The 25,529-nt window shown below is 43.7% G+C and overlaps 1 protein-coding gene across 2 annotated transcripts in view; it reads right to left on the reverse strand.

Moving 5' to 3' along the window:
* Positions 1 to 25,529, reverse strand: part of MAMLD1 (mastermind like domain containing 1) — an 83,673-nt gene that overhangs the window by 24,290 nt on the left and 33,854 nt on the right. The window contains exons 2-3 of one of the 2 annotated variants that reach the window (XM_037408326.1): positions 9,388 to 10,657; positions 8,951 to 9,174 (exon numbers count right to left, since the gene is read on the reverse strand). In XM_037408326.1, coding sequence (XP_037264223.1) covers positions 8,951 to 9,174; positions 9,388 to 10,657 — 1,494 coding nt within the window. Of the gene's footprint in view, positions 1 to 8,950; positions 10,658 to 25,529 lie in introns of both variants that reach the window. The other variant, XM_037408324.1, reaches the window with a different exon arrangement.

Consider the following 25,529-nt stretch of genomic DNA (forward strand, 5'->3'; position numbering starts at 1 on the left):
AATAGTCCTATATGCAAAGGGTTAAATTGTAATATGGGATTAGGTTTTGTTAACAGTAGGGCTTTTAAGAGTTACGTACTGATAATGACAATATTTGCCTTCATACATGCTATAAAAAAATTAACTTTAAAATGTACATGTAGTAGAGTGATTAGCCTTCAAAACCCTAAGAAGAGCTGCTACATTCTGATTGTGGATTTCTCTAATAATTAGTCCTGGCTGCTTGAAATAGTCCAAAGAGCTCGAGAGAGAAATATTACACAGCCAACACGGCAGACTGATATGCTTCCTAAATGTACAGTTTTTGAAGACAGCTCATAATAGTGTTTGGCTTTCAAACCTTAATGTTAACAGCTTTGATGGGACTGCTTCTAATTTGTATTTAAGACCCATTACCTCTTCCTCTAAGCAATCTTCGTGAAACATCATTTGTTCTAGGGGGATATTTGCCATCCAGTGCAGCTCTGTAATGGCCGTTAATTCACACCATTTTGCTTGCTCCTGTATTAATCAGCAAACTGTGAATCATCCCAGTGTTTCCAGACTTGCAGATGTACGAGAGAACCACTGAGGCCAGTTCAGTTTCTCTCCCCATTCAGACGCGGAGACAATATCAGTTCCTGTTTACAGCCACGGCTTTGTTTTCCCCCACCCACACACTGAAATTTCTCCAAAATGCCCAAAGAAAAAAGAGACTGAGTTCATTTTACCAGAAAAGTTATTTCTAGGTATTGCATCTGAAACAAAACATGTTTGTACTTTTATTTTGCGTGTAGCATTTACTGCAGTGAGGCAGAAATGACAGAGGAGCAGAGCAGAAGGGCAAAGTAGGCTGCTCCAGTCACCCCACCCTGCCGAACCGCCGTCCGGCGCCAGGCACATGATTTAACAGCATCTGAGGGACTCTCTTATTTATTTCTTTGCTTTTTATTGTAATTGTTAAATTAGACTCTGGTTCTGTAACTATTTCTGCCTTGTGGAATACAGATGTAATTTTAGACTACTAGAAGACAATACTAGGTGGAAACCACCTCCAAAATCAAAGGTACAAACCATGCTCTCACAGTTTCACTGCAAAAGTGTTAAAAATAATTATTAATCTAGGCATCAAATGTGAGGTTGTAAGAAGGGCATGGTTTTAGGAAAGGGAGTACATTTTCTGAAAGCCAGCCTGCTTTTAGTTCAAAATAAGCTCCCCAAACTGTCATTTACTAAGGTACAGAAAATACAGGCAACAAAAAAATCTACCTTCAACAAATATGGGAAAAAGTGAAATTAAGATGTTCTGATATTAATGGGAATTTAAAGCACAGATGCAATGATTTGGGTGTTCAAAAGGGTCATGGAAACTCTTTCCTCATTGCTATTCATTAGCACGCTGTGCCATGAACACACCTCTTCAATATAAGAATTATGGGTGCACTGACTTGTAAGTGAGGATGCAAGTGGTGTGTCCTACCCATCACTAACCGCTATTCATGTTGTTACTCTTAAGAATCATACGCAGAAGGAAGTTACGGCATTCATTATGAAGACAAACAGTGAGAAGGTTGCCGAGTCTCTCCCTAGATTCCTAGGATGTTTATAACTTCATTGCTTCTAAGGGCACAGTTGAGAAAAATAAATATGTTCAAAACTTTTTGCTCAACTGCTTAGAAATTAAAGATTTCTGCATATGGATGTTTTTTTCTGCGGTAATAAAGAAAGTAAAATGGGTTACTGGGCGGGGGGGGGGGCAGGGAGGTGGAAAGCAAGCAAGAAAATCTGCAGTTGGGGCCTGATTCAGCTGATATTTAGCCCAGAAAAACTTATGACTCCTGCTATCAAGCTGCCTAGAAAACCAGAGAGAAACTGCCCACCTAGGCTAGCAGGGTCAGAGTTGTTTTGGTACAAAATGGGTGTCAGAATATGGTTTCACATCAAATGAATCACTTTTTAGTATGACACCACCACTTTCCTTACACCTTTGAGAGAAGGGCTTCTCTCCTACCCTGCACTGCAGAGCAGGAGGAAACAACTGCCTGTTGCTTAAAGCTCAAAACCACGGGGGTTTTTTGGCTTTTGTTTCTTTTTAGAGTTAATGCAGAACCTCTGTGTGATAACACACTCTCCTCCACTCACCCCATGGCTGTATGGCCGTGCCGGGGTGGTGGTGGTACAGCACGGACATACAGCCTGCGTCCCAAGCACCAGGGAATTCATTAAAGCAGCCTGTCAGGCTGGAATTCAGCGCCTTGCCCTAAATTTCTCTGGTATAAGTCACATTTCCATCTCCACGTTCACAGTACATGAGTACTACTTCCTCTCGCCATTCTCCACCAAACCCCTGGACAATACCACGTCAGCCTGCGCATGCATCGCTTCATCGTCCTGCAGGTAACGAAGAGAAAGACTTTCTTCAGTGCCTCCCAGCACCCCTCACTGGTGTTTTTAGTGCCTCCCGAGCCTCTTGTTTCTTTCCAAGTGGATTTTAATTTGTCCAGTTGTCTGTGTCCCGAGTGCTAAATTGCTGGCAGAACATCTTCCACCTTATTAAACAGGTCAGGACTAAGGGAGAGACCCGGCTGGACTGAGGGAAGTGCTGCAGCTTTGATGTAGCAGCCGCATTAATTTCAGATGCAAAAGGAGGGGAATGGTGAGGGTGGGAGAGGATGCTCCCCACGTGGTGTTCAGAAAGATTTGGTTTATTTACAAGCCTCTCCTCTGCAGATTGCTTCCCCTAATGATGTGCTACGTGGCGTCCAAAAGTGCTTTCAGCACAACAGACAGCTAAACGGGAAGGAATGATGAGTGCATTAGGCAGAGCTGCTAGAAATATCAGTGCCTGTAAACATCTCAGAATACAAGCCAAAGAACCGGGAAGGTTAAGACACGGCAACAAGTGCTCCACTACAACAGGGAAATGCTTTGAAATACCTGTAATCTATCTGAAGACAACATATGCAACTTAAAAAACAATGTGAAAGAGCAATGGGCTAAGATCAGTTGTGAACTAAGTTTTTTATCTCAATTGCTGCACTTCTGAAAATGTTGTATTACTGTTGGCATGTTGAGGCCAAACACCCTGCTTCTTTCCACAGTTTTACTCCTTACTTCCCAAAAGTTGTCTTACATTATTTGCAGGGGAGGGAGGGGATGGAGGAGAAGATGGCAGTCTGATAACTTCAGTCAAGCTCCTTTCAGTCTCTCTTGAAAGGAGAGGACAATCTCCAAGTTGAAAAAAAAACCCCAAAACATCAACTTAGTTGCAAGTGCATGGATAAATATAAATTCAGAAATGACCATTCAAGAAGATGTTTTTACATCTGTGGAGAGGTCAAACTCCAGGCTCAGCCTTATTGCTCTCTGTAATCCAGGTTCATCACCAGCTTCCTTTATTCCCCTATTCAAAGGCACTTAATTAGCTGAAGGGTTTGTTGCTTTGCCTTCAAAAGCTCTCCACTCCCTCAAAGGCTTTGCTTTGGTATTGTGCTACATTACCCTTTGAAATAAAATCTGTTTTCCTTTTCCACAGTATTAGTACAAGAAAAAAAAAATATTTAAAACACTTTTTTCAGAGAAAAAAGAAAAGGGAAAAGGAAGAAAAGAAAGGGAAGAAAGAAAGAAAGAAAGGGAAGAAAGAAAGAAAGGGAAGAAAGAAAGAAAGGGAAGAAAGAAAGAAAGGGAAGAAAGAAAGAAAGAAAGGGAAAAGGGGAAACAAGGGAAACAAGGGAAAAGGGGAAACAAGGGAAAAGGGGAAACAAGGGAAAAGGGGAAACAAGGGAAAAGGGGAAACAAGGGAAAAGGGGAAACAAGGGAAAAGGGGAAACAAGGGAAAAGGGGAAACAAGGGAAAAGGGGAAACAAGGGAAAAGGGGAAACAAGGGAAAAGGGGAAACAAGGGAAAAGGGGAAACAAGGGAAAAGGGAGGAGAAGGAAAAAGGAAAAAAGGGAAAAGGGAGGAGAAGGAAAAAGGAAAAAAGGGAAAAGGGAGGAGAAGGAAAAAGGAAAGGAAATAAGGAAAAGAAGGGAAAAGGAAAGAGGAGGAAATACCAGTGAAACTTCAAAGTGGCTTTAAAGATAAGTCTGACACTTAAAGAAAAGTGTGTGTGGGTGTATGTGAAATTGCAGATGAAATCTGGCCAGTACTTTTTGACTCATTAATACTACATGATACAGTAGTTGTTTCATGTGTTAGGAAGACTCCTCACGACATCTTGGAAATCCCAAATAAACCATGACTTTTCCCTGTACTTACAAAAGGACTGTATGTACTCAGATGCTGTGTGCTGCGTTCTCTGCTTTTCCAAACTTTTAATCAATTTGCATCAGAGCTTATAAACATTAAGTGCTGTTGAATCAAAAAAGTCTCAACTAACAGTCATGGTGCACTGACTTTTCATGGGGAGAAATAACTTCACATAAGACACCCAGGAATCAGTCCCTGGTATTAACATTTCTGTTTACATTAATAAAAGCTGTATTCTGTATTCCATTATATTTATATAACCTTTGACATCTAAGCTCTGGGTCAGTTTGCTCTTTATAACAGTGCATTTCTTTTTCCGTTTTGTTTCTATATTTGGAGAACTTATGCTCAGAAACAAGATTTTTTGTTTATTTTTTCCCCCTAGTATATTTAATCTAGCTCAGGGGTTTTGGTGTTTCTCTGCAACCTGTAATTTACTCTGCTAACTCAAATACTGTATTGCTGCTTTTACCACCATTAAAGAAACACTGTCAAGTCCTTTTCAAAGGTTTTTTAGTCCTCAGCATGTTCTTCACTATCTCATGTGCGATGCACATGTAGGAAAATATAGCCATTTTTACTGCAAATAATATTATTTTTCTCTCTGTCTCTTCTCCTGTCATTTTTCCTCTACCATCATTTTTGGCAATGAAGCTGAAACAAATATACCCTTCACTGACAATCCAGTATACAACTATCTGGATGTCAGCAGGAATGCGGAGAGCTCTAAGAATAGCACATTTGGTTCCTACAGCACAAGTGGAGCTCAGAAATGCGCAGTGTGTCCCACCCAAACAATGGCTATTTATTAGCTACATCTCCCCAACAAAACAACCTTTTAAGTTGTGTTTTGGTTTTCAACATTTTATACACAGAGCAGTGAGCAATACTGCCCTCCTCCTCGAGACTCACATTTTAACTCGGATAAAGTTGGGCTTGGAAAAGTAACAGCCACCCAAAGGGTTTCTTGCATTCCAGCCTGCCTTAAACTGCAAAGATCACCGGCTCGTTTTCCTGCCCCCAGGGGAACCCTCCTTTCCATTCCCAAAAACCTGCGCCCGTTCTTATATTGGCGGGGGTAGAAGAGCAGCTCTTCTGGAAGCAGTGATGTATCAGCATTGCTGAAGGCAGAATTGGGCCCAATAATCTGACATGCCAGAATGGGAGATGTGCAAGTACAAACTGTATTTAGACATGAAAATCAGGGAGATGCCCAACTCTCCAACCTGCCTGGGCAAATGCGGCTTTTCACGCGCCCAGAAACAGCCAATAAAGTCAAGTGGCTCAGCTTAAGCCCAGAAAACAGCGTGTGATCCTTTTGGAGACTATCTTTGACACTGGCATTTACTACCATCTTTATATTGTGGATTTATGAGTCCAGACCTTTGAGTATAATTTCACTCAGCGAGCATCAGTCCTACACAAGTAAAATGAAAACCCGCACATACCCACAAGAGCGACGTTAGCACCACCAGGCTTTGCAATATCACACAATGCAAACTGTCAGTGCCTCGATCAATATCCGTCAATGCTCAACAATAAAGACATAGTGCTTCAGATGGGAAAACATTAGCCCTTATCAGATTTACCAGTTGTCCAGGCAATACAGGATCTGGGATTCAGACTGATTACGCCTAAGAGATGTATCATTAAAAATGGTAGGGCTGTGAGGCACCAGTAGTGAACCAGTTTTCGGAATGCGGAGTCCTTGCTTCCATACGCATTAAAACAACAGCAAAAAGCTCACCCCAGGTCTCTGTCCCAGCTGCTGCTCTCTTCCCCATGTTGCTCTGCCTGCTACAAGGATCACATTTCATGGTTTATTGTTCTCCCTCCAACTGGCCACCGTCCACATTCTTCTTCTGTACAAAGCTGCACCTCTTGCTCAAAAGAAGAGAGTACTATGCCTTCCTTTTAGAAATTTTAGTCACATTTACAAACACACATGGACAGTAAGGGGGTGACTTTTAAACACTAAACAACATTCCAGGAAACACTGTGATTTTTCTTTGAGCAAATGTCTGTGAATGAGGCTAAACCAGGTGATTTGCCAGCAGAAGGTTACTAATTTTTGAAGACACAGAAGTTGTCTCCCCTGTCTTCTGAATCTTTAACATTTTGCCTTTTAATGAAACAACTGCCCTATGCTTGAAAAATCCTATTCATCACCTGCCTCAGGAGAGAATTAGCACCGAGATTCCTCAAAGCTCAAATTCAGCTCTGGGTGCACTGCTGGAAATCAAACCCACAGGCACCAGAGCTACTTCACTATAATGGAGTAAAACCGGTACACAGCAGGTCGAGTCCAAAACTTCAGGATCAATGTCTCAATGTAAATAAGAAATCTACTGCAGGTAAGTAACAGTTCTACATGCTAATTCAAAGAAAATTACCAAATATCCCATAATTTTAAGGTTTCCTACCTATAATATTTTTTTCCATGTAATTTTTCTTCTAAATCAGCACTCAGGATTCGTTTTCTTCTATGGGATTAGCATTAAAGTTATAAAAACCTAACAAAATGTTCCACTCCTGAACATCCACCATCTTTCTTCAGCAGCTCAACAGACTGTGAAACTGAAGCACTGTCATCCGGTGTATAATTATTGTAATAAGTCTTCCTTGTAAAATGAGGGGGGCATCGTAAGCTTACCTAACTAGTCTGAAAATGTAAAATGCTCATCACCTGTAATCATTGTCTTAACTGTCACTGATCTTTACTGATAGCCACCAAATTATAACAACTCTCTCTTTGGTGGTGAGAATCAGCTGAAAATGCAGCACAGGCAGAGCACTAGGGAAGTTGCTGGAAGAGGGGCTATTTCAGCCAATTAAAGAGACTGACTGCAGGAATTTTTCTTCTTTTTTTTTTTGGCTAATCAATGATGTAGGGGGTTCAGAGGTGTAAGAGCAAAATGCAAAGCAGGGAAAACTAGGGCACAGGAAGCCTCAGGAATCCAACAGGGATGTGGCAATTCCACACACCCAGCGGTGGAGCCAGAAAAAAAGCCATATGCTCAAAGTTTATGGACATTTGATCAAAAGCAATCATGTTACTGCAGTTAACGACTTACTAGCCATCATCCGAGATGTGGTAAAACACTGTGAATGTATTCTTCACCCACAGTGCCTCCGGAGTAGAACACTGGATGGGCAGTAGTTTGTGAAGCTGCAGCAACTTACTCACTCTCAATCGCACGTTCACTCATACTCCTAGGTCCCAAGCGAGCAAGACCGTCTACTTTGTGTTTAATTTGGGTCCTACTGACCCAAATTACAGGGTCCTCACATGCTTAAAGCAACAAAATTGCTTTCAGGCCTTTGTTGAATCAGGGGCCTTACACTGATAAGCCTTTAAAGCGAACTATACATGCCATATCGTTATGTTGCATGTTTGGATAAGCAGATTCAGCACATCACCAGCCCTCCCCAACTGTCTGTTTTAAGCTGCTGTGTTGAAGCAAGGGAGTACTGAGCATGTAGAACTTGGAAAAGACTGAGTTGATCCTGTGGTGGCACAGTGGGAATGCACCTCATTGATTTACCACTAAGAAGCTGACATTTCGTAACTATCCCCTTATTTCTCATTGCTATCGTAGGACAAGGTTACACCAAGTCGCGTATATTAAAGAAACCCACCTCTGTGAGAACCAGTTAGCAGGGAAGAAGAGCAAAGAAAACCAGGCTCTGGAGTGTATTCCCCAGCCAAGCCGACCCTAGCAGAGCTTCAGTGATCGATCTCTGGTTTGCTGGGTGAGAAGTGTTTCAGTGCTTCGTGAGGAGTTGCTGGAATGCCTGTCTGCACAGGCAGCTTGAAGGATTCTGCTTCCACAGAGCTGGTTCAGCCTAACAAGGTACTTGGCTTTGGTGGTGAGGTTCCATGCTTCCTACTATTCTTCCTAACAAAAAGATAGCTATTTATTCCACACACCCAGCTGCTCTCAGACTGAGTCCCCAAGCCCTTCCTTGCTCTGACATCCCCACGCACAGCAAATCTCTCTTACCTGGGGCAGCAGTGGACACTGCTTCGCACCTCTCTGCAAGTCTCAGGGAGAAGGTTGCTGGAGAGAAATCAGGGCTGTGCTTCACTCCTGCTAGCTGCATTTTGTATTTACCAGCTCAGTTGGTATCGCAGATCAACAAAGGGTGGGGAATGGCCCTCAGCCAAAGCAGGGCATTGCTTCTGACAAATGCTAGTAACAAATATTTAAAGTCTGCCTCTGCTATTTGGGAGCTGTACTGCCTGACCCGCTGTCCATGAAGGAGTCGTGTCTTAACTTCACTTCTCACCCCACCTGATCTTCTCTAGTCTCAGAAGCATAACACAGAGATAAATTTGTTGAAGGACACTAAGAAAGAAAAAGACATTCCCACTAAAAGGATGATGGGAAACGTGTTACAGGAATGCCTCTACAGCTTACAACATAAGCTAAATAAGAATACCACCTATACGCACAAAAATAGTGTATTTGAGTGGTACGAGATGTGTTTTGCCTAACAGCACAAAGCTCTCCACTGGGATAGAAGAGATGATGCATGGTGGAATTACAGTACATTTCAACTGGAGTAATGGTAAATCATGCCAGATTGTTGTTATTGCCTTGTCCGTGCACACCCCAGAAGTTTAGCGACGTCACATTTGAAACACAAAGGAAAGCAAAAATAAGAAAACAAGTGACTCAATATTTTCACATAAGCCCTGTAAGACAAGAGATGTTCTCACCTGTCTGCCTTGAGATGGCAATGTGGCAGGCTGCACATGTCTCTGCATCCGATGTGGCTGCATCAGCTGTCGAAACTGCTGCTGGAGAAACTGGCTGTTGTTAGCCTGCTGGGACTGCTGCGTGGCTGGAGGCGGCTGCTGCTGCTGCTGCTGCTGCAGATAGTGAATGAGAGACTGCTGCCCTTGTCCTGCTGTCAGAGGTGACATCTTTTGAGTAGCTGACTCTGAGGCAAAGTGAGACAGTGGTTTGGTGTTATTGAAAGAAAACTGGTCTTGGCTAACAGGGCTCTCATTCACCAGACCCGGCTGTAAGCTACTGGATGGCTGTTGCATAATTATGTTCATATTTTTGGACTGGTTAGTAGTCATTGATTTAAAAAGCGAGCTCTGCATACTTGTGGGGTTGCTGGTGGGAGTGATGTTAGAGATTAAAGTACCTTGAGGACTGAAGGGCTGCTGATGCAGAGCTGGGCTTGACAGCTTTTCTGGCCTGTACGGTGGAGAAGGTCCAGTATTTGTGGAGGCCATGCTGGCAACCAAGTTGTTCTGTGGACTTTTAATGTTGTTGGCTGGTAAGCTGGCTGCTGTCAGCGTGGGCAGCATGGAGCTCTGCGGGCTGAAGGGCTGCTGGTTCAGAGCTGGACTGGAGAGTTTCTCAGACCCATAAGGAGGAGAGGGGCCATTGGATGGGGTGCTGCTGGAAGTCATGCTTGAAAGCAGAGTGTTTTGAGGACTCTGAATGTTGTTCCCTGGTAAATTATTAGCAGGCATGCCAGATACCATGACGTTTTGAGGACTGAAAGGTTGATGGTGTGGGGATGATCCTGCCCTGTAAGGTGGAGAGAGACCAGGAGGAGACATAGTTGGCCAGCTGGGAGCTTGTACTTGTTGCTTAGTAGTAGATACCTGCTTGCTAGCTGCCAGCTGCTTTAGCTGCTGAGCGTGCCAGTTGGAGCCAGGTATGTTGGGTAAGGGGACTGGCAGCATAGGTGGTGGCTGGTTCTTGCTCTGAGCTGCTGTAGAGATGGGCGATGCAGCAGGTTTGTTTGAGGGAGGAACTTGGAAGTTAGCTCCAGCAGATGAGGGTCTCATCTGAGGAGATCCTCCACTGGTTGGATTGCAGCCCGGAGAAAAATCTTTGTTAGCAACATGGTTCTCCAAGTGGGAAGTCTGTGGGGAGGACTTTGAAGTGGTACTTATGCTTGGCTGAGAATGACTCAACCCAAGTGGCTCTTCAGCCTTGCTGCACAAAATCTTCTCCAGATCCAGGTCATTGGGAGAAGGATCAGGCATTTTCGTCAGCTCTTCCAACAGATCTTGCAGCTCTTGGTCCATAGACTGTAAGCTGTTTCCTTTCTCATCATAGTGGACAATGTTACTGTTTTGCCCTCCTATTGACCCCTTCTGATTTATTTCCGTGTTGGGTGGCACTGAAAATGGGGAACCGATGCCACTGCCATTCATGTGATTGTTTTCAAGGAGCACTGGATGACCTGCGACTCCCAGGGAAGAAGCGCTGTGACTAGTGGAGAACGGAGAACTTTGCATTTCTGGACACGCCACACTGGGGTTGGCACCTTGGCCCATGGCAAGGTTTACGTCGTCAAGACAAAGTCTTTTACTGTCATTTGGGAAAATGACATCAGGCACGCCACTGGAGGCAGGAGAGCTATCATCTTCCAGTTTTCTTTTAATAGATCCCTGTAACTGTGAAAATAAAAAAGGAAGAAGAAAGGATCCGTTATTGACCTTATTCTAACATGCTCTGAAGCTCCATACTATAACGCTGGGCTGGAGATAAAGAAAATTAAATCATACAATTAAAAACCCAACCATGCGAGACAAATTCAATCAGGGTTTAAGTGGGTGCAACTTCACTGAAATCAAAAGACTAATTGTCAAAGTCTAAATCTCACATGTTGGCCTTAAAACAGATGTTAAAGCTATAAAATATTGTCTGTCATGTGAACTGTAATAGAAGTTTTTTTTAAAATAGTTTCTGGTACCATTTCAATTAAGACATTATACTCCCTGCATAACAAACATGCCAACATTTTTATGGTAACATTTTCTAGGTCTAAATGGCAGATTCGAATGAAACCCTGGACTGAATTTAGTGACCTTCTGCCAGTGACTCGGATTAAACTCAGACCTGAGACAACTAAATTGTTTTACATTCTTTATAGGCAGAACATCTGAAATAACTGGCATACTTTCTAAAGAAACCAAAACAAAACAAATTATCGACTATCTATCTAAACAGACTTTCAAGCTTCCTAATCACAGATGTTTTAGATTTCAGAAAGAGTAAATAACAGCTAAACTTCTTAATTTTTGTTTATTCTTCTAAGTCTAAGGCAGTATGAGCTTTGTTCTTTTGAAGGATTCTGCAACCCATTCATGAAAATGGAAGTATTTTCAAAATACAATTATATAAATACTTTGATCTACAAGAAAAGGTGTAGTTGTAAATCCACAAATCTTAGGGAAAAAAACCCCTGCCTTCTACATATAAAGAAAGTGAAACTGAAAACAATGCTTCTAGTACTAGTTTAGTGTGATATGGCAATCTCTTCCAAATAGTCATCTGTGGCTTTCAATTTTAACAAGCATTACCTGTATGTCATAGGATTAAGCAGCCATTAACACTGCTGCTTCGAGTTAAGGGAAATAAATGTTATGTTCTTGTTTGTCAATAGCGGGGGGTAGCATTGACAAAAGATTCTAATCAGCAATAGGGAAATGAAAGAAAGTCACCGCTCCTCTAAGCCCTCTCACAGTGAAGCCTCTCCCAGCTCTGGCCCACAATTGCAAATGCTGCCAGTCATCTAGTACCATGCCAAAAATTCACACCTAATAGCAGCTCATACCACTAGAAAAGTCCCCCCATTTAACCCTGGTGTAACCAGACCCACACTAGGGCTGTGGCGAGTATGTCTTAACTTCTAAATTTTACACTAATCATTAAGCACATCGCAGTTTTGCCTAAGAGTCACTCCGCAATGGCCAACGACTTCGGTGCTGTCGGAGCGGTGTCGCAGGACTATCACCGCCGAGTGCGCGGGGGCTGCAGGGCACAAGGTGGGCACACCTTCTGCAATGTGCACATGAAGGTCAGTGTCCAAATGGTCAACATCCACCCCCCCGATTCAACCTATCTTCAGGCAATTGACCACAAACGTGCACTGTTCTGACATGGGAGAATATGGGAGAGCTGCCCAGCGGCTCACTCAGCCGGACTCACCCAAGTCCACACACTCTCTCATCACTAAATTGGTGGGCAGAGAGAAGATGGCAGCTTTGAGCCTACAGTTGCTTAGGCTATAGGTGTAGTTTAGGATTTGTATTGGACGTTGCCATGCTAGTATCCAGCTTTCACAGGCGTTTGGAAGAGTGTGAGAGGATACAAGTTAATGGTACATGAGCATCATGGCAGATGGAGAAGCAGGTCTGCATCCGACAGAGAGCTGCTGATCACCTCTTAGGAGTCCACCTACCCTCCATCAACAGCCACAGCAGTTTCGAATGGCAGCGTGGCAGAGACCTTTTTACATGGGCATCTCCCCCTTACCCCCCGAGAGTTCCCCCTTACTAGGGGAATCAGTTCTCTCCTGTGATCGCCAGTTGCATTGCTTTAACATGGGTTGCACTCAGAAACCACCGGCAAGTGAGAGCCGATGCTGAACGGGGAGAGCTGCTGTCACTGCAGTGTTCGTGGGTTACCTGACAGCCCCCTTCGGCCACAGTCCCGCATGTGCTTGGAATTGTTGCTCTGCAAGAGCCTGCCTTTACATCATGGCGAGAGACAGCTGAAGCATCAGCGATTTGATTATTCCTCTGGGCTGATGAGGCCAAAATTTGCTTATCTTTAGGAAATGGAACAAGGCCTAAATCTTCTCCCAAGTGTTGGTCTAATGATGGATGAAATTGTTTTCCTTCATTTTCTTTGCTAAAACTAAGCCAGAGTTGCATGTTTCAACAGATATTGCCCTGCGTAGGCTGAAACATGTTGGTAGCGCGTAACTACATATATTTAAACCCAGACATGTATAGAGAATCTTTACAGGGGCTTCACACATCCAAAATAAACACAGCGTGTTCCCAAGTTGCACCCTGGGAACCTTCAGGCAGGAAGCGGTGGGGGATCTCCCACACTTGGCCAGCTGACATGCTGGCATGCGTGTCCCTGCCAGCGCTTCTTCTGCCATAGGACATTCCTATGCTCTGAGTTACTGGGGAAAAAATTTGGGCTTTCTAAACACTTTGAAAAATAAGTTTTTTAACTGTTGCACTGGGGAATAAATGTGATGGGAAAACAAAACTCAGTTTCCCCAAGACTACTACTAGATATGTTTATATATCTAGATAAAATAAGGCCATAGCTTTCAGATGGCATGGGCATTCTGAAACTGGGACAGGATTTTTAAATAGGATGCTGTTGCTTAGCCCTCGTGAGAAGCCTGCCTGTAAAAGAGGCAGTGAAATTACCTGGGTGTCATGTTCTCTTGAAAAGCAAGAGAATCCTGTTTCCCAGGTGAATATTTGCACAAGGACCATAAAATATGGAGGACCAATTTCCCTCGGTGCAGGCAGGTATAACACCACGCAATTTAGGAGCATTGCTTTTGTTTAAGATAGATTCGACTACAGCCCCAAATTTGAGAAAGATACTCTCCATAAAGCAACCGAATTAATCCTAGGATAGTTTTGGTTAGAGGGGATGCCTGGGTATCATCAGCCCTCTGCTTGAAGCACATCACAAATAAAAAGAAGTAGATGACAGTATTTCATCGGGCACTGAAGTATGAAGTATCAGCTGCATAGAGAAGAAATCTCTCCTTGGGCTGGCTGGGCTAGCTGAGAGGTTTGTTCCAGTACTGCCCACTGGAACGGAGATGGTTGTTACCCCCATACAGCACGCTCAGTGCCGGCGCCGTCTGTGAGGATCCAGCATTTTTCTCCCCAGCTCCCAGCCACTGCTCTCCATCAAGGTGCCAGCGTGGCAGCCCTGACCAGTGCAGGGGACAGTAACGCAGTTTTGTGTCACAGGGACACTGGCTGGCTCGGACATGCTAACAATGACGGTGCCAGGACATCATCACTGAGGCACTACAACTTTCAGGACCAGGAGCTCCTGACCTAACTAAATGAAGAAGCTGCTTGTTCAGATCATTCATTCAGTACTCTCAGATGCCTCAGGACTAACTTTTTAAGGCCTATCTATCCTTTCCTAGACTCTTCTCTTACTACAAACTTTTTTTCTGCCTATTTCCTTCATCTCGCCCTGGATTCCACAGGAAGGAGCTCATTTATTCCAACTCATTTTCCTCTTCTTCAAGAGGGCTTAATGCTATTTGACAAAATCAACAGAAACAAGAGCAGCACCAAAATATTTTCTTCCACTTTCTCTGCTGATTAATAACTGGGCAGCTCTGTTTCAAACTGAATACCTAAGAAGCAAATAGAAATATTTTAGAAACACGTAACACACACACTCGCTCTTAAGCTGGCTGGAGGCTGTGGCTAAGTACGGGAAAGCTTCATTCGTGTGTGCAGGCAAGGACGAAGCAGACAGGCAACAAAGGGGCTCTTGCGACCTTGTCAAAATTCATTAAAGTGCATTAGCAAGCACAGGCTAACTTCTATTTGGAAATACCTGGGAACCAAAAGCAAGCCCTCCAATTCAGACAATGTCTGATTATGAGTCCTCCATTATCTCAGGTTTGCTTTTAAAAGTGAGAGTGCCATGATCCCAACACTACTGTCCTCTCAAAACCAAGAGGCTGTCTTTCTGGGAAAGACCCAAGTTACAAATGAGTACCACTGCTAGCTCGCAATGGCAGCGTAACAAGAATAAATAATAACCGTTTACTCTGCTCCATCCAAGGCAGCCATGCAGCTGTAGTTACAAACATCTAATTTGTCACACGCTACCTCTTCGCGCAGAACCAATCCCCTACGTGTGGGCAGAGTGCTCCGCAGGCTTCTCTTGTGCAGGGAAGAAAAGAAGAAAAGGTGGACTCGGCAGGAGGAACTTGTCCTCGCCTGTGCTTCCTCCTAGGCTGGGCTCTGTGAAATTGCCTGCTCGGGTGGCTTTTGGCATGAGGCACCTTTCAAACCGAGGAGGTGGCGCTGGCCTTGAGTAACTAACTATTTCTCAACAAAGGGAGAAAGGAAAGCTGGAAGTGGCAAAAACTGAGGCAGAGAGAACAAATTGTTAATAAATACATACTGTGGTGGTTCCATTGGGTTTTAACAACCAACTGAATGGGCACCTCTGGACTGGCTCCCTGCCTGACTGTCACTCAGCCTTCCTCCTTTCTTTAATGCAACAACTGTCCTCAGCTGCCACTCCAGCTCTCCACGTGAGCCAGGCTGCCCCGTGGCCCTGCTGCCAGCCCCTGTTAATTCTCCACCCATCACTTGCTCCTTTGCCTGCACAATATCTGGGAGGAAAGAGCCACTGCAGCCTGCTCAGGAGAGCTTTCTTTTCCCAGCCTTGCAACGATCCCCCCGCCACCAGAAACGAGCCAGCTCTAACCAGAGGTTCCTATTTAGGTCAACGCAATGCAGAAATGAGAGAGGAAAAACACACGGCGAGGTATTTCTGTGCCTCTTCCTGGCTTCTGCAGCCTGTCAGAGATTCAAACCTTGATTTACAGCAACCGCAGGGTGCTGATTATTGATCTGCAACCACCCCACCCCGCTCACTGCCATTCAGAGATCCAACCTACAGCAGCGATTCCCACACCTACGTGGCTTCTTCGAGCAAGAACCAAGCCTGACGGGATGCTACCATTTTGAACCTGTGTCTGTAAAGCCTGCACTGCATTCTCCTCTGGTGGCCAGTCCACCTCTCCCTGTCTCCAGCATGCACCATCATTGCTGGAGACTCTCTTGATGTAGTAGCATGAAATCTACGGATCCGTCACTGGGATCTCCAGTATGGGAGTCGGATAACCTTCTTTCACTGGGAATCTCAAGACCGTTGTAACTCTTGGGGAATTCCAGGTGTTGGCCTTTCTGTTTGTTTGATTGAAGAAAAGAGGGAAACGATGGTAAAAGGAGCCGGGCAGGTGGGGAAAATGTCCGTCTTACCACAGATACTGGATTTGCTAACGTTGTGGCAGCTTTGCACAAAGCCTTTCAGAGCAAGGCACCGGTGCCTCAGAGAACTGGGGAATCCAGGTCACCAATGGGCTGCTAAGAACTGGCATATCTGAATTATTTTGACAGAGAGAGCATGTTTAATTTTTGGTGGAAGGGCTGAGCAAGGCAGCAGGCCAAGATGAGTAGAAGTCTTTTTTCCAGTATTTTTTCAAGGTACATTGCAAACTGTTTTCCCATCTCTGCAAAGTATAAAACCTGAATCCAGGGTTTGCTCAACTGAGCTGACCAGAGAACCCATCACTCTCTGTCTCTTTCAAACACTAGAAACTGCCAAAACTGGAAGTATGTATTTGCCAGAGGCAAACTATTTGCAGCATTCAGCGATCAAGACTTCAGTCTCTGTGGCTTCAACAAGCTTCAGCGAGACCTATCTGCCCATCAGCCCAAAACGTTTCTATCTGTTCTGACAAAAACAGTCATGTAATGAGAAAATGAAACTGGCAATTTTCCATATAAAACAAGAAAACTTCACAAATTTTTCTCCCACGCCTTAAATACACAATTTGGAAAGGTTTGTGCTCTCTATCACTCATTTATCCACACTCTAGATAGATTTTAATGTCCTACTAATCTTTGAGGACAGTTCATGACAAAGAGGTGAGAATCTGACTGTGTGTTCGCAGGCTGGGAAGCAAATCTGATATACTATTACCTTTTAAATGGCAGCAGTCACTTGCATCCCTGCTTGAACTATCAGATGTGCCACTTTCAGTAGCAGGCTGGCTTGCAGACGAGCAGCAAAACCCAAATGTTCACGGGCAAAGATCCCAGTTAACTACAGCAGAACCTGGCGCTGCATTAAGTGCATTTAGCACATCTGCACGTTCCCATTTGTGCATGCTGGCTGCAGTTTGGTAACAGACACTCACATGAGATATCTGAATCCAAGAAAACATGCCTCCTGCTGACCAGTGAGTAGCCAAAGCAGTTCACGACTATGAGGAACATAAACTATGCTTTATCAAAGTCACATCTCAGGCTACAAGGAGAAGTCAAGGAGGCTCAAGCAATTAAAAGTACCATTCACTTTCTCCATACTAAGATTAAACATAAGCTAAACCCACATTCTTCCTGCTGCTTTAGGCTGTTTGACCATTCTGATTTCAGGCAATTTCAGCACGGATGGACGTAAAGTTGTCATTTCACATTGTCAGGAAAGAGATCACATTGTGATCCCAAGCTACCAGAGATGTGATTCACTATGTTTAAAAATAATAATACCCTGACTCCTCAGCTAAGGAGTACCAGAGTAAAGTCTGGTTTGGGGTCTCTTGGGTATTTGTAGGCTGCAAAGGTGGCAGATCTGTTTGTAATGAGGTATGATAGTGGAGAAAGGATTATGAGTAAGGAAAATTCACAGGGTAGATTTCCTTCTATTCACCACACACAGAAACAGGCAACTGGAAGAAGGATGCAGGAAAAGGAACTGGGGATGTAAGCAGTCATTTTAACCATGAAAAGACAAGCTAGCTTGTATGCAAGATGTAGATTATTTTTACCTGAAACTACAGTTTCTCCCAATTTATAATGAAATCTGCCATCTTTAAAACAAGTACATTAACAATGATTGGAAGTTGCTACTTAGGCTATGCACATGTAAAACACCTCCTGATCACCACTGGTACATTTGTAGAACTTCATCCCCCATCAGTACAACAAACATCAGTTGACTTGATGGGAGCATGCTGCAATCCTTTGCCCAGTTACTGTCACCACTCATTGTGATCTTCTCCAGTTACTTCCTCAGTAAATCAGGAACCTGAAGCTGTGTTAAAAAAGAAAGAAGAAAATGAGGCACGTCTTTTTCCTTAATAAAGGTGGTAATGCTCCCTGTTCTGAGTGAAAAAAATACAGTGACTAACAGGGCGGTTGCTCCCATGCCTGTAGGCATCACCTGGATCTGGGCTGACAGACCACCTTGTATACGCCACCAGGGGCCAAGACAAGAGGTTTTAGTTGCTTGCACTGCCACTCCAGAGCTATAATCAACTCCCTTTCCCTGTTGCATTGCTGCAGTACAACAGGTCTCTTGTTTGACTGTTGAATATACATGAAGTTTCAGACGGTGACTGCCGACTGGGCACTTTCTTTTGCCTCTGTGGCTTTGCTCCCCAAGTCAGCATGCAGCATAGGAAGTAATCCCGGCTGCAAATACTCAGAACTGCACTACTTAACCAGTAAGCACTAAAATCCAAAACATCATGACTCTACAAAACCGGAAAGATGTGATCTTACAATAAGCTTAAACCACAGAAACTAACAGGAAATTCAACCTGGACTACCAAGAGCCCGAGGTATTAGGGTTTTTTTTCTTCTAAATCGTAACAAAAAATTAAAGAGAAGGAAATACTACAAATATGATTTTCTCATACCGATTTGCGTGAATGTAGTTAGACTCATAATGACAGAAATATGTGTGATCTATATCCTGCTTTAAACTGGAACATCTTACAGGCTACATAGCAGGACGTTTGCAAACAAGTTTTTTTCTGATTACACTTGTGTAAAATTACAGGCAACATCACTAACGTCTGGGTGAAGATATCAATGGAGGTTCCATTCCAAGGAGAAAAAAAACATAGCCAAGAATATACTTATTTTGCCATCCCACAGAAGGCAGCCCCATGCAAGAGACCAAGTAACATTCACTGTAAATAAAAGAAAAAAGAAAAAAACCCAAACCAGTAGCTTTGCTACTTTTCAGGTCAGACAGAATTACCAGTCTCGTTTAGAAGGCACCAACAGAGATCTGCCCTATCAAAACAAATGTTCAGAGCCTTCCCATCTTGTCTTTCCTTAGCAATTCATCTGCTTTCAGTATTAATGACACTGTTAAAATGGAAATTTTTCCCGGAGAAAAATTGCTGTTGACAAATGGATCTGGAGGAACAGGACTACTGCTTGCTCCTGTGTTGTACTGCTAGCAGGAGATCTCTGTACAGATGCCTCTTAATTAGTCATCTGAAGACTTACAGCAATCACGTCACGCATATTGTTTGGCTGTAACTTCCACATTCCATTTAATGACAAGTGTTATTAACTAGACAGCTGAAGACAGAACAAGTTCTCTGCCTCTCGGTTTTTAAGCTGTAGTACAAGAGCATTTCTTTCATACATGGCTGTAAATCAAGATCAATCTCAGACTCAACGCCTTTCCATCAGTATTACCTCATCTTACCTCAGTTTTAATACCAGCAGTATTGTTTTATATCTTTTTTTATAGTCCATTAATTTCAAAGTCCTATGGAACACTTTGCAGTAATTTTGTAGACTACATTAATTTCTCACGGCAATAGCTAGGCTGGAGAATTGCAGATCCTCTCCACTGAGCAAAATGTGATGTTTTTGCTGCGTGGGTCCACCAGGACTTGAAGGATATTTTTCTCTCTTCTTTTTCAGCCCTTAATACTAGCACAGTGATGCAATGACCACAAGTTAATAAGAGCTGAGAGTAAGAAACAAGGCTGTATATGTTCGTAAATTATGAGGTAGGTTTACAGTTTACTGGACAACCAGGTAAAACCCAGTCTGACACTTCTTTTCTGCTACGTATTGCGTTATTGGAAGACTTACTCCTGTGGTTTTATCAAACTACACTTCCATTTTGTCAAAAGGTATGGTTGGGGAATTAACAGCCTGGAGGCAAAGCCTTCAATTAGGTCAAACCTGGGGCCAAAAAGCTCTCAGGTTCTCAGAACAATAAGAAACAATGGGATTTCAGTCAGCAAAAAAAAAGGCATTTTTGCTTCAGCAGCTGAAGTACTCACACTTACTCTCCCAAAGAAAAATAGCTCAAACCTCACCTCTGTGGCTGCACCTGGACGCGGACACCATGGCTGCAACCCGACTGCTGAGCAGCCTTCTGCTTGCTCTCTCTGCTGGAAAGCAATGCATTACTGTGCCCAGAGCTCTCCTCTGGGCTAGGTACAGGACACAACATTGAAAAGAGCAGTTTGAGGTTTCTCCTAAGAGGTATCGGAAAGTGAAGTGCAACTCTTCAGAAGGATGGAACAAAGGGGCAAGGAAAGGAAACGTCCTGAATGGCTCCTCACCTACCCATTCACCCCGGGCCTTTGCTAGCCTCCTGGATGTTCCTCTACCTTTCAAAAAAATGAAACCATGAACAGGATATTGATTAATACAGACCCATAAAAACAAGCCTCACTTAGATTAAAAAGATTGTCAGTCTACAAGCCTCTCACTAAACATGGGTTTAGAGAGAAGTCTTTATACAGCCAGAAGCAGAAATATTTCGTGAAGCTGAAAAGTCTGGTAGTAAATGTTTAATTTGTTTCTGACAACTTCATTTCATCCTGCCACTTTCATCTTTACCTACACAGCAACGCCACTATTCTCGGCGTGCATTAACTGGAATAGGAATACGGCTCATTGGCAACACGTTATGTGTAGGCTTCATTCCTCCTGGACCGGTGAGGTGACCGGAGCAGCATGCAGCTCCGGCTCCTACAGCACACACTCTTTGAATGGTATCTGTTACTTACCCAGGGACTTTTAGAGGCATTTTGCAAAACAGTGCTACTAAAAGCCCAAACCCAAACCCAGAACATCACTCCACCCCCTGAAGCCCCCGTTCTGTATAGAGCTGTTGAAATCCTGGCCTCAATGAAATAAATATTTTGGGACATTGACTTCAGCTGGGGTAAGATTTTACTCATTGCTCTTTCAGTATTAGAAAATTAAATGTAAACTAAAAATACACAGCACTGGAAGAAATTCTCTCCAGCAGAAAACTCAATGCTTCAGTTACCCAGTTTTTAACCAGAGCACCTCTTGACTTGCTATAGATACCAGTTCCCCTCTGTCCTAGTAGCAATGTTAATCACACATTCATCACTGCAAATTGACAACATAAATGCTGACTTGTGCAAACAATGTTAGAGAAAATGGTGTTCTTGCTGCAGAAGTGAATTACACAGCCTTTCAAGCTTTCTACACTTCTCAGTTTTATGTAAACTCTAATTTCTAAGCCTTTGTTCTGCCTTTAAAGGTCACACAGTTGAAAGCTATGAAGCATAGCATGTGTTCCCACTGATATTAAAATACTGTTTACTAAATCATGCATATAAATGTAAAGAAGAAACTGTTTGCAACCTACTGCGTTAATAAGAGATGATTTATCAGACAACACAGTTCCAAGTATCAACATGTGCAATGTAAAAATCTGATCTTAATCACACAACGTGAGGGTTTTTTGTTGTTTTTTGAAGTAAAGTCTCCACATTGCCATGCAATCACACTAACTTCTGATGACACCGTATTTGACTGATTAAACTCTTAATCTTGCCAATGCTTAACTTCAGGAATACAAGTGGTCTTTTTAGATTCGAGCATATGATTGCACATTTGCAAGATCAGGATTTCATTTGCATATTCAAATCGCAAAACTGCATCTTGCCTTTGTCTGTGTAAGGCCAACTATAGCGCTCCAAATGCTAAACAACCACCGTAGAGTTGGACAGTATTTTTAGCATCTCTATGGTGCACTTCTATCTTTAGCTGCTGTGTTCACAAACAATCCCACAGGACACTGCATAGCTAACATAGCTCGGGCTCTTCATCACATTCAACTTTTCTCCCAAAACATGGTGAAAGCAGACTCTACAACAAGCCAGTTCAGGACCTGCCAAAGCTTCCCTAGATGCATTGCTTTGAGCACAGCAGAAGTATATCAGAGTACTAAAACATGAAAACATTAGGGCATTCTGCTCTGGAGTGGCGATGGAGCTTGCTGTGACTTCCTCCGGGGAAAATACAGCTCTACACTCTGAGTTTGCACTGTGCAGATAAATCAAGGAGGACAGGGCAAGGATTTCTGCATGTTGTTTCCTAGCAGGATATGCCCATGGGTTCATGGCAAATTTCTGGTCAAAGCTTAACCCTGCAAGAGAAGTTAATAATTGAACTTGCCAAATCATCACAATTTCTAAATCCAACTGCGTCTTGTTTTTACAAAGAGGCATATTAAACCAGTGAGCCATTTTATTAGACTCATGCTCATGTAACAAAAACATGTGTTAGCTCTTGAGTGCCAAGTATCATCCTGGAGGGTTACCAATCCCTGTTACAGATTTTGTAGCCAGACTGCAGTTATCTGTCATAACAGAGGAGGTAGTTTTGAATACACAGAATGAAGCAGGCTGCTCGGTTTGGGAATACTTTACATGTCCTGGTCTCTTTGTAAAACTCTAGGAAGGAGGTGTACTGCAGGGGGAACAGAAGAGCTTGAAACCTACAGCTGCCCGTGGTGGGACAACCTTGAGGAAGCCTCCTGGATGGCTGGGGCATGGCCCCAAGCTTGTTTCTTCAGTCCCTAGAGGAACTTTTGAAAATGGCTGCAGCAGCACCAGCTCCAACTCACAGCTGTAGCAGCTGGGTGAAGTCTGAGTGCACAGGAAACATTTTTAGAGTCATCTGTGTGAGGCGTTTCAAAACTACAGGTTTACCACAAAGACAGAAAAAACTCATCATGGGAATGGCAGTATTAATCAGATGATTGACCTTTGAAGCTTTGAATCTGAAATGCTTTCCACACTGAGCTGGAGCTGCATATGGAGACAATAGCCTCCGATACCTTGATTTACAGAGGAAGTACTGATGGAATCCCATATATCCTGTTAATGGGGAAGGGAATTATGCAAAGGAACTATTTTTTTCATTAAGTGCCTCAGCTGAGGTTTGCAGAGGAGCCTAGACACTTGGCTCCAATTTAATTCTAATGGGACAAAGTAACCTGAAAACCCTCGGAAAACCTTAGACCCTATGAGTGCTTCACAGATGGGCTTCTCATTTCCCCATTTACACTTATCTTCTCGCCCATTACTACATGCTACCGAACACTGGGTTATTAAAATTATTTAAATGATAATGGGACTTCGTAAAGAAACTGTGTTCATTAGCTTCCTCCACCCTGCCATGGGTATGGCTGTATGTCTGGGAGGTGTGAGAACCGGGAACAGCATCAAGGCTAGGAGGTGCAGCACCAGAGTAAGACAGAGATGCACAGGGGGAGCAGCCAGGCAGCAGTACATACTGTGCACTACACCTACAATACACATCTGCGGTATTTATTCTTCTTTTTTTGGTCAGAGTTATTTTTTCCCTTTCAGCATAGCACACATTAAATCAAGGATATCACAGTTATTAATTCAAAGTGCTCACATTATGTAAGATGTGCATCAGGTTAAAGAGAAAAGAAGGAAAATGACAGGTACTTTGTTTTTCCTGAGCCCTTTCCTACAGGATTTAATTTTTAAATGTGCAAAGGCTTCCCTTCCACCCAGGATGTGAGCGGGTGGCATCCTGGGGTATGGTCCTCACCCTGCTAAGGGCTCCTCAATTGAAAATTGTGGGTTGCAAGACATGGCCCTTACAATGAAACAGTATTACAGGAAAACTCACTGCATACTTTCGAACATCAACAGTAAATTACTCTTCCATTTTCTAATACAGACACGATGTCTGGAGTTGAGCAAACACATTCTTGAAAGGTCAGAACACTTAAACTGTATGTATCTAGTTTAGGATGAAAAAAACCACCCTGTTGTTGCCTTTTAGTTATGACATTTCCGTTTACCCACAAGAATTACACTACTTCCCCTAAAAGTTTTCAAGCCCAAGAACACGCTTTTCTCCCAGTTTCAGAAAACAAAGGTAAAACGCTTTTTCTGTATTAACTTATCACAGCTGTCACTGAATCCAGTGATTTGTCAAGAACATGGCCGTTCCCAGAGGGCTGCAGCCCCTTGTCGCCTGCGCAGGGACCACCCGGCTGCCTTCAGGAAGGGGCTGGAGGAACCCGACTGGCGCGGACAGCGGCTGGTGTGACCCAGGTGAGCCGCACGTGACCGTTGGCACCAAGCTCTACAAACCTGAAAGAACTAGGAAATCTCCTAAAATACAGAGCTGGAGGGCACGTAGCTCTTTTTTTTTTTTTTTTTTTTTTAACTTTTTTTTTTTTCTGAAAGAATAGGAGGAACTTCCTTTCGGTTACAGTTACACGGTCTAGTGAGGATATAACAGCCCTAACGATCAGGAAACAACTGTCATGTCCGGATGGCACTACGGAGTGTTACCGGGGAGATGCAAGGACCTGGCAAACTGGGAACAAAAGTTTGGATTTGCTGGAAGTGCTCTGATCTGTCGCTAAACACAGTGTTGTGTCCGCCTTCAAGTTTCAGGGTGTTAAGGGAATTGAAGGAGCAGTGGTTTAACCCTAGCCCAAAGCGGTGAGGTTCACCTCATTTCAACAGGGTTGCCCGAGATCACTTCATCACTTTAGACCGCATTCCTTCCCTGGGGCTCAGACATCTCAAAGCCAAGGCTGCACTCTGGGACTAATTAGTGCGGGTGAGCACTGTGTTAATGTGACCCACCGTGCTGGGCCACGCTGGGACCTCAGCAGGACATTGCATGTCCTCTGCCCCAGTAGCCTCAGCAACCTCAAGCTGAATTGCACCGAGAGAAAGTCCCCTTGGCTCATTTAGTGCTGGTGAACAGGGATGTCTCAAGCATTGTAAGATGACTGACCTCTGCAAGAAATGACAGCCCCTGGGGTGGAAGGTGCTGAATTCCAGCTGAGAAGCACTGACTGACTGAAAATGCAATGGAGACTGAAACAGGTTAGCCACTAAAAGTGGTGGAGGGGAACCAGTTTATTTCATACTGACACAGAGGCTGTCAGGTACTGCTTTGTAGAAGGGAACACGGCTTCTTCAAATGGACTAACTTGAACACTTCCAAGTGCTTACCATGGCTGCAACTCCTCACCTCCATCCTTACCACTATGCAAAGCTCCTGCCAGCTTAGCTTTGGTCCTTGACAGCATTTTCAGCATTGCATCACGAGTGCAGATATGCGTTTCACAAGTCTCCCATTCCCAAGTTCCTAACAGAAAGCCAGCTTCTCTTCTGAACCAGATTTTCAGCGGAGTCCCTCCTTGTGCCCACCAGCATCACTGACACCGCACTGTGGCACTGCGTGTACCCAGCCCAGCACATCTCATCCCACCGCTGCGGTTGCTTCGGAGGAAGAGAGCTCCAGTTCTTCAAAACGAACCTACTTCCTAGTGTCGCTTGCGGGGACTGCAAAGAAACTACCTGGTTTCCAGTGCTTCAGTCACTCCGTTTGCCAGATGTGATATAGGAAATGGGCAGGAAACGTCAGCCTTACGTATTACAGTAATTCTTCCCCTTCCCTCCATGCCACATCTGAGCAGCACACCGAGTCCTGACCTTGCACTTTTGAGTGCAGCCTTTCTCACACAAACATCTGAGTCACATCTGGAGCCAAAAACAAATAAAAAAGCCAAACACATTGCCTAAGTATTTTCTTTTAAATGAAAAGGGCTAACACCCTGTTTCATATGTAATTGTACTCAAATCTAAAACAA

The sequence above is a fragment of the Falco rusticolus genome, chromosome 14 (genome assembly GCF_015220075.1).
Source record: "Falco rusticolus isolate bFalRus1 chromosome 14, bFalRus1.pri, whole genome shotgun sequence".
Taxonomy (NCBI): Eukaryota; Metazoa; Chordata; class Aves; order Falconiformes; family Falconidae; genus Falco; species Falco rusticolus.